The sequence below is a fragment of the Alexandromys fortis genome, unplaced genomic scaffold, assembly GCF_014885135.2.
Source record: "Alexandromys fortis isolate MF-2015 unplaced genomic scaffold, M_Fortis_MF-2015_v1.1 scaffold_78, whole genome shotgun sequence".
NCBI lineage: Eukaryota > Metazoa > Chordata > Mammalia > Rodentia > Cricetidae > Alexandromys > Alexandromys fortis.
Window position 1 is genome coordinate 1,088,542 of NW_026067977.1, and position 9,548 is coordinate 1,098,089.

The following is a 9,548-nucleotide window of genomic DNA, read 5'->3' on the forward strand; positions in this document are numbered from 1 at the left end:
AGTCGCCATGATTCTCCCGCTCCAGACAGACGCAGGTTAAGATCCTCCCTGGTAAGCCAGCTCGTGGGCTACACAGAATATTAGAAATGGGTTAGAACAATATGTAAGAGCTAGCCAATAAGAAGCTGGACCTAGCCGGGCCAGGCAGTGTTTAAAAGAATACAGTTTCCATGTAATTATTTCTGGGCATAAGCTAGCCATGAGGCGGCCGGGTGCCGGGGACGCAGCCCTGCCGCCGCTCCTAATTCAACATCAAGTAAATGCCAGTCAAGATGAGCTAAGAGCTCACAGAAGACATCTGAGCCATCTCAAGATAGCCACTGCTTGCTGAAACAATTTGCCAGACTTTAGCATATCATTTACCAATGAATTTTAAAATGAATTACATAGGTTGTGCTAACGCGTCACAGGCAGGAACGTTACTGCTGTTTCCTTTGGCTATAAAAATGCAAACTGTCTTTCTGCGCCAGCATATGGATAGGCGCAGAATACCTGGTTGAAGTTCAACTAAAAACTCATCAGTCTTGATGCGAATGTGCGAAGGAACAGTCAGGTGTGCTATGATGGACAGAGCCAAGCGTTTCCCTGAGTGGCTGCCAGTCTATGAGTCACTGGCCCCACAGAGAAAGCTTTCTGCTCTATCTGACCTCTTCAACTCAGATGTAGGGTCGGCCTACTTAATGCTTCTATGCTTCTAAAGAGACACAGCCACCCCAGAATTTTCCTACTCCAGGAAATGAAAGCTTAAGTAATAACCATGGCAGATCTCTAATTGGCTTGCCAGTTCATAAAAATTGTGGACACTGTAGAAGCAGTTATTTGAGCAGTTTCTTTGAGCTTTTTGCTAACAGGACTGTAGAGGAAAGCCAGCTCAGAAAAAAAAAAGCAGGGAGCGGGGGAGGAAAGAGAGAAACTTGGTCAAACACAGGATGCATCAGACTCAGGCAATACACAAAACCAAATGAGGGACTCCATTATGCTCGGTTCAGTTCTTGCATAGGAAGGCAAAGAATCACCAGCTGCTTGTCTACTTGTCTCCAGCTACCAAAGTCAAAATAGTCTAATATGCTTTAGGATTCAAAACCCCTAGCATCTGGAACACTCTGTAGTAAAGAGGTTGCCTTCCACTACACTGAAACCTCAGTCAGCCTCAGTATCGGAACCTCTGTGCTGAACAAAAGGTTGAAGAGTTCATGCGTAGAGACTCTATCACCAATGCTGGAATCCAGGGTTTGGGAATTTGGGGGACTTGATTGCCTATAGAAAAAAGGAAATAGACTTTTCTGGAAAGTTACAAACCTTCTGTCTATTCTGAGAGCATGAAACAAATGATGAGTTGGTTGTCGTTGATTCTCTCGTGGCTAGCTCGAGTTGGGCACCGAGATCTTTGAAAATGTTGCCTGTCTGATGTACGACAGCCTAGACTGGAAGAGGCAGCACCAGCACTATTTGGCAAGCATGCAGCTCATCAACGTCCCGCAAGTGGTCAGCGAGAAAACCATGTTAGAAGCCATAGCGATGTCAGAGGTAGGCATGTGTAGTGGTATATTATTTGTATTCTAATAAACAAATCTTGCCTGAAGACCAGGGGCAAAGCTAAGCCACTAGAGGTCAGGCAGTGATGGCACACATGTTTAATCCCAGGATTTGGGAGACAGAGGCAGAAGAATCTCTGTGAGTTCAAAGCCATCCTGGGCTACACAAGATCAATGAAGAAACAAATCTAGGCGGTGGTGGCTCACACCTTTAATCCCAGTGCTAGAGAGTTGAGTTTTTATTATCTGTGCTACAGGCAAGGGTTTCAGTATCTGTGTTAGGCTATGGGATAGAGTGAGTGACTTGATTCTCATATTCATAAAGCATATGAAGAAAGTTACAGTAGAGACCTGTGTCAGTACACTACTGCTAGTTGTGCTGAGGCACAAAGTAGGAGCAAGGAGAAATCCTGGTAAGAGCATTAAGAGCCTCTTGTTGAGATCTTTATGAAGCTCCTCGTTCGGGCTACTTTTATGTCAATTTGACACAGGCTAGAGTCATCTGAAAGGAGGGAACCTCAATTGAGGAAATACCTCCATAAGGTCCAGCTGGAGGCACACGTGTGCAGCACTTTCTTAATTAGTGAGTGATGGGGAGAGCCCAGCCCATTGTTGGTGGTACCACCCCTGAGCTGGTGGTCCTGGGTTCTATAAGAAAACAAACTGAGCAAGCCATGAGGAGCAAGCCAGTAATAACACCCTTCCATGGCCTCTGCATCAGCTCCTGCCTTCTACCCTGTTTGAGTCCCTGTCCTCACTTCCTCTGATGATGGACTATGATGTGGAAGTGTAAACCAGATAATCCCTATCCTCCCCGGCTTGCCTTTGGTTATGTGTTTCATCACAGCAATAGAAATACTCAACTAAGACATCCTCAACTGCTTGACACCTAGGAAAGCACAGAAAGAACCTCCTGTGAATGCAGCGTGCATGAGGAGTATGCAGAATGAGGGGGATAGTGGCAAAATAATCCCAGTGTTTGCAGTGTCCACACTCAGCAAGATCCTGGCCACAGAACAGGACTCGTTTCCAGCCACCTTTCCTGAAGTGAGCTTCGGAAGGGGCATGCAATGTCAGCAGCTCCACCACAGCCTGAGAAGGGTGAGAGCGGTCGAGATGATAGACGTTAGAGCTGCCTTAGTTGGGTCTCTATTGCTGTTACAAAACACTGTGACCAAAAGCAGCTTAGGGAAGACATGTTTGTTTCATCTGAGAATCCTCAGGTCACAGTCTGTCACTGGGGGAAGTCAGGCCAGGAACTCACAGCAGGAACTGAGGCGGAAGCCATGGAAGAACAATGTTCACTGGACCTTTGGAGATGCCCAGGTTCTTTGGACCCCAAACATCAAACATTGAGCTTTTTACATTAATAAAGTTTGGGCTTGCTTTAACTTAGTTGTGGCTGGGCCTGAACATAAAAGTATTTAACTTGTGTTTGATTTTTATAGGACCCCAGAGTCAAGAGTCCCTGGACTCTTGAAGAGACTAAACTTTTAGAGTCTTAAAATTTTTAAAGGCCTTGGAACTTTTAAAATGTTTGAATGTTTTGTGTTGTGATGTTGTGTTAATGTGAGATCTCAGAGTAAACAAAAAAGGAAAGGTTATTATTTAATAGTGTTGTGTTTGTGTGTCAAGGTGACAAAGGGTCAAATATCCTACTTAGATGTTATTTTGTGGGGAGATACCCTGGCATAAGCCATCCATCTAGGAAAAGGTAATTTCTTTCTTTCTTTTTTTTTTTTTTTTTTTTTTATTTTTTGAGACCAGGTTTCTCTGTGGTTTTGGAGCCTGTCCTGGAACTAGCTTTTGTAGACCATGCTGGCCTCGAACTCACAGAGATCCGCCTGCCTCTGCCTCCCGAGTGCTGGGATTAAAGGCGTGCACCACCACCGCCCAGCTGGAAAATGTAATTTCAGTCGAGAAAATGCCTCTCTTAAATTGGCCTATCGGTAAGTCTGCACAGTATTTTCTTGATTAATGACTGATGCCTACTTAAGGGCCCGCCCCACTTTGGGCAATGTCATTCCTGGGTGGTCCTGAGACATATAAAAAAAAAAAGGAAGCTGAGCAAGCCAGTAAGCTGTGTTCCTCCATGACGGCTGCTTCAGTTCCTGCCCTGACTTCTCAATGCTGAACTGTGCAACCTGAGAATATAAGGTGAAGTTAAACTCCCACTCCCAAGTAGCTTTTGGTCATGGTACTTCATCACACCAATGGAAACCTTAAGTAAGACAGCCCCTGAGTTGGAGAATGGAAGGGATGGGAGAAGGGAGCCAGGTTGCAGAGACGGTAAAAACTGAGCATGAATTGTCTGGTGGAAATCTGCTGGGAATTGTGCACAATAATATTCTGAAGAAGGGATGACAAGATGCACCAAGACAGGGATGTTTACAAAAAAGGTATCACGATTCAAAGCAAGACCAGGGCTGGTTAGCATCCATGTCTGGTTACCATCCACATCTGATTAGCTTTGCCACATCCTCATTTCCTAGGATCCTGGTGGCAGATCTATAGTATGAAAATAAGTTTGGTGAAAGCCCTTTTTCTCGTTTTTTTTTTTTTTTTTTTTTCTCAGCCTCCACCTCCGTCATCTGCTCCAGCCCCTGGCAAGAAGAAAGCACAGTATGAAGAGCCACCTCCACCCCCAGGCACGTGAGAAATCAGCCACTGAAGAGCCACCGCCCTATGGCTTCCGCACTGCCCTCCCTCCCATCCGTAGCTGCCAGCAGCCCCTCCACCTACAGTTCCTATGCCGATTAGGGCCTCGCCACAGTTGGTTAGAATCTACACCCAAAATCTCAGGAAGAAATAGAGGATGCATGCTTACTAAGCCGTGTCACTTTCTGCACTTCACAGTGGCTTTCATCGTCACCACTGAGGTAGACATGCGCTATTACAATGACCTGCTGAATCCAATCCCAGAGGAATTCGTCTCTGTGCCCCTGATACTGCACTGCATGCTGGAACAGGTGGGTAGGTGCTGAGGCTTCCCCCGAGGCCTGACAGCAACCTTGACTAAATTCTCTCTCCTCACTTCCAGATCTTAACATGGTTTTGTAATTTTACTCAGAATACCTGGAGCGTTCCCACTTAAGTCGCAGTATTTCGGATAAGACTAAAATCGGCTTTATCGTCAACGCCAGTCCTGTTTCTTGCTGTACTCTATCTCTCATTTAATAGTTCCCAAAGTTTTTGGTAGAATATATTCTTAAAACTGTCTTTTTGGAGAGGTTCTGACTAACTTTTGTCAGCTTGCCACACATTAGATTCACCTGGGAAGAGGGGCCCTGAATTAAAACGTTGCCTGCATCAAATTGCCGGTGAGCATGTGTGCACAGCAAGATTGATGCCGAAGGACCTGGCCCACTGTGGGCAGTGATAGGCAAGCAAGCTGAGGGAGTCATGAAGCCAGTAAGCTTCAGGCCCCTGTTGCAGACAGGCTCCTGTCATGAGTTCCTGCCTTGGCTGCCCTGCATGGTAGACTGTGACCTGAACACCAAAGGAACCCTCTCCACCTTGTTTTTGGACAGTTTTTCATTGTAGCATGATGAAAGAGGAACAAAACCTAGATAGGGGCTAACATGGATAATGGATTTCAGTCTTTAAATGTCTTTTCCTTAATTCGTGTGTGTGTGTGTGTGTGTGTGTATGCTTTCATGTATTGATGTGCACTACATGCGTGCAGGACCAGTGGAGAGAGGCCAGAACAGAGATTTCTGTCCTTTGGAACTGCAGTTCCAGGTGCTGAGACCCAGCCGGGAACCAAACCTGGGTCCTCTGCAGGAGCAGTAAGCACTCTTTACTGCTGAGCCATCTCTCCGGGTTGTCTTTAAAACCTTTGGACCTTTAGGTTTAATCAGGATGGGTTCCCCCCCCCCCCCGCCTCCCGCTACATTTGAAGCCAGTTTTCATTGTTAGTATTTTACACACAAATGTTTATTTGGTTTTCCGGTAGGGGTCAGGGTGCTTATGGTAGTGACTTACAGGCTTGTCTAAAGTCTTAATTCCACTGCATGTGGCATGATTGGCAATGACACATGATTGGCTAAGTGTACACCGCCTGGTGGAAAAGCTGGTGCAGAAAAGGAGACGTCATGTTCTCAAAGAGCCAGCAGCTGGGAGGCAGAAGCATTAGGCCGCAATCCGAGCTATGGGGAAGCTCAGTGCTCCCAGAGATGCTCTCTCAACAGCAGAGAGATGCTGACAGTCACACTCCTGAGTCTGGTGTTATTATCTGTGTCATTTCTTTACTCAATCAGGGTCCTAACACCATAGTTGTTAGATTAGTCTTTTCAAAAAAAAAAAAAAACATATTTGTTGACCAACTCCTTTTTACTTAATTTGTTATTTTTCCGTTTGTTTAGGGGTGGCTTGTACTTCCTTTTCAATAAAAATCTTACTCCATTTATTTCACTCTTTTATTTGGGGCCTATATTTCTCTTTTATTTCTTAGACTAAATCAGATGTTTTCAGCGTATTCAGTTCTAAATAAGGAATACATTGGTATTACACATGATTTCATGAAGATTTATTACATTATTGACATGGGTCTTCAAGTGAGCAAGACAAAATTTTCTGACCTGATGTATATGGTCATTTCTTTTGACTATTTGAAAAGAAGCACACACATATTCTTCCCCCTGCCCATACACACATCACTAACAGACAACAGACAAAGCAATGAAATGAAGCATAAAATACTTTGTTTTCTCATTTTACAAATATGCAAACTGAGACTTAAGAGGGTTGAGTAGCTTGTTTAGACAGTTCACAGCAGGAAAGGGCTTTGCTCAGTGGAGAAACATTTTGGTGACACTCTCCGTTTTCTTCTCCTTAGTATTGGTGCTAGACTGCTGGGTACTGATGTGCGCACAGAAATAATTCTTTCTGGTAACTATTAAATATCTCTTCTTATAATTGGTAACCCCAGCCTGTGTCAAGAGAAAGGTGGTTTTATATGGCCCCAGAAGAAGTCAGGAGGAAATGGGAGAAAAGGGACAAGTCAGGGGAGAAAAGCAATACATGATCGTGTCTCAGCATATGGATCTATGGAAAACACCACAGTGAAACCCATTTGTTTGTCCTGAGAGACCTATCTCCACCCATTTTCAAGGGTGTATTTATTACTTCTCTTCACTACTGTCAACTTGAGAGAGGGTGACAGCTTGAGGCCATCATGGCCAGGAAGGCAAGGTGGCAGGATCCAAAGCTGCTGGTCACAAATATCTGTAGCCAAAAAACAGAGAGTGAACAGGAAGCAGGACTGGCTGCATTCCTGGAACTCACTTCTTCCAACAAGGTTCCATCTTCCCAAAGGCTCCCCAGCCTTCCCAAAGAAGAGGCCAGGCTTTCAAACTACAACAAAGGCCATCAATCACCCTGCTGACTTCCCACTAGATTCCACCTCTTGAAGGTCTCCGCACCTCAAAACTGCAACCTTGAGTACCAAGCTGCTAACAGATGGCCCTGGAGAACAAAGTATGCCAAACCACAATAGCGTTATGTCCTTAGTTTGTTGTATTCGTTAATGTGATATAAAGAGATTATAAATTCTTCCGATAACAATTCTAAGCAAAATCAAAAGTTCTGAGATTCCTTAAAGGTCCCAAAAAAATGTGTTTCTGAGCTATGGACACAAATTTTTGTCCTGACTGGTCCCACAGCTGTTCAGTTCCAAAGAAAAACATGGACACTTATATTATTTATAAACTATTTGACCTATTGCTCAGGCTTATCACTAGCTTGCTCTTAAAACTTAAATTAACTCATAATTCTTACTTATGTTTAGCCACGTAGCTTGGTACCTTTTCTCAGTAAGGCAACCTCTGATCTAGTAGGGAGTCTCTGTCCTAGATGGGAGCTGGGCTTCTGGTGGTTAGTTTGGTTTTGGGGGCAGCCGTGAGTCTTTATTCCTCTGACTGGTGTGGCAAGAATCTCCTGGGGTTGGGGCAGGACCTGGGCTCAGGGTTAGCATGGGAGGGACTGGTGGTGTAATGGGTTTTAGGGAACAGACTCTAGGGAGTGGGCTTATAACATTTTCTTAATGAGTGAGTGATGGGGAAGGGCCCAGTTTCATTGTGGGTGATGCCATCCCTAGGCTTGTGGTCCTGGGTTCTATAACAAAACAGGCTGAACAAATCATGATGAACAAGCCAGTAAACAGTACCCCTCCATAGCTTCTGCATCAACTCCTGTCTCCAGGTCCCCACCTTGCTTGAGTGCCTGTCCTGACTTCCTTTGATGATAAACTGTGATGTAGAATCATAGCTAAATAAACCCTTTCCCCCCAAATTTTTTTGGTCTTGGTGTTTTATAACACAAATAATAACCGTAACTAAGACACTCAGCTGCTAACTCACTGAGTGGATCCTCAGGAAATCTCTTCAATCTTCAATGCTATTTAGATGGATGTTGAAACTTCAGGATTTTCTATCTTGTCTTCAAATTTTCTTTCAACTTTCTCAAGTGGAGATTTCTAACATAATTCCTTGCTGTTCCTTTATTCCATGGGACCTAGTCTGCTATTCTTGTCTGTTTTAGCATTCACATTTGTAATTTGTAAGTCCACAGTAGCTTATTCTTGTCCTTGGGTCACAGATGTTCTCTCCCTGGCACATACATGACCACACATGACATAAAACATTCATTTTTAAAAAAGAGTTTATTTTTAATTAGGTGCACATGTCTACCACTGGGTAGGTGTGTGTCCTCAGAGGTCGGAAGAGGGTGTCAGATCCTCTGCAGAAGATGTTCCAGGCAATTGTGAGCCACCAGATCTCAGTGCTGTGGACTGAACTCAGATCCTCTGGAAGGCCAGAATCTGAACCACTGTGTCATCTCTTCGTGCCTACACAAGATTTCCTTTAAAGTCTTTTTCAGAGTCGATCACCTCTGTCACCTCCAGGGTATTTTTCTATGTGCACTGACTCCATTTTCTAGACTGTTAGCACCAATAGTTTCTTTTACCTTGGAAGGTTTTAGTGAGACCAGTGGTTTTATTATGTCAATGCATTTGAAAAAAGCTTGAATCTCTAAATCATCTAAACCTTGCATTCTCATGACTTTATTTGCCAGACTCTCCAATTTCATTAAAATCAGCCCAAAATGGTGACTATTCTGTAAGTACCTACTAAGTTCCAATTAACCAGAAGGATGGCTGATTATCTCTATCTTGCCCCTTGACTGACAGGATCCATATAGATATGTGTTTATGAATAAAGAACTGATAGCTTGGGGGGTGGTGAGAAAACCGAACATCAAAGTTGCTACTTCTTATCTTCCAGGAAATAAAAACCCAGTTTTGAAAGACTGGGTATTTTTTTGGGGGGATTTTTTGAGACAGGGTTTCTCCGTGGCTTTTGGTTCCTGTCCAGGAACTAGCTCTTGTAGACCAGGCTGGCCTTGAACTCACAGAGTTCCTCCTGCCTCTGCCTCCCGAGTGCTGGGATTAAAGGCGAGCACCACCACCGCCCGGCTAAGACTGGGTATTTAACAGAGGTAAAGAAACTTTCTCCTTTATTTATGGCTAGAAACCAAATATGAGTGAGTACATCCCATGATCCTCTTTTTGGGTCTGGCTTACCTCACTCAGGATAGTGTTTTCTATTTCCATCCATTTGCCTGCAAACTTCAAGAAGTCCTTGTTTTTTACTGCTGAGTAGTACTCTAATATGTATATATTCCATACTTTCTTCATCCATTCTTCAATTGAAGGGCATCTAGGTTGTTTCCAGGTTCTGGCTATTACAAACAATGCTGCGTTCTTAGAGAAGCTAAATAAGAAGGAGAACCCAAAGAAAAACATATAGGCATCCTCCTGAATATTAACCTTCATCAGGCGATGAAAGGAGACAGAGACAGAGACCCACATTGGAGCACCGGACTGAAATCTCAAGGTCCAAATCAGGAGCAGAAGGAGAGAGAGCACGAGCAAGGAACTCAGGACCGCGAGGGGTGCACCCACACACTGAGACAATGGGGATGTTCTATCGGGAACTCACCAAGGCCAGCTGG

The 9,548-nt window shown here is 44.2% G+C and overlaps 1 protein-coding gene across 1 annotated transcript in view; it reads left to right on the plus strand.

The window, feature by feature from the left end:
• Spag17 (sperm associated antigen 17) overlaps positions 1 to 9,548 on the plus strand; it is a 237,311-nt gene that overhangs the window by 90,312 nt on the left and 137,451 nt on the right. The window contains exons 8-10 of the mRNA XM_050157515.1: positions 1,366 to 1,527; positions 4,111 to 4,181; positions 4,387 to 4,504. Coding sequence (XP_050013472.1) covers positions 1,366 to 1,527; positions 4,111 to 4,181; positions 4,387 to 4,504 — 351 coding nt within the window. The remainder of the gene's footprint in view (positions 1 to 1,365; positions 1,528 to 4,110; positions 4,182 to 4,386; positions 4,505 to 9,548) is intronic.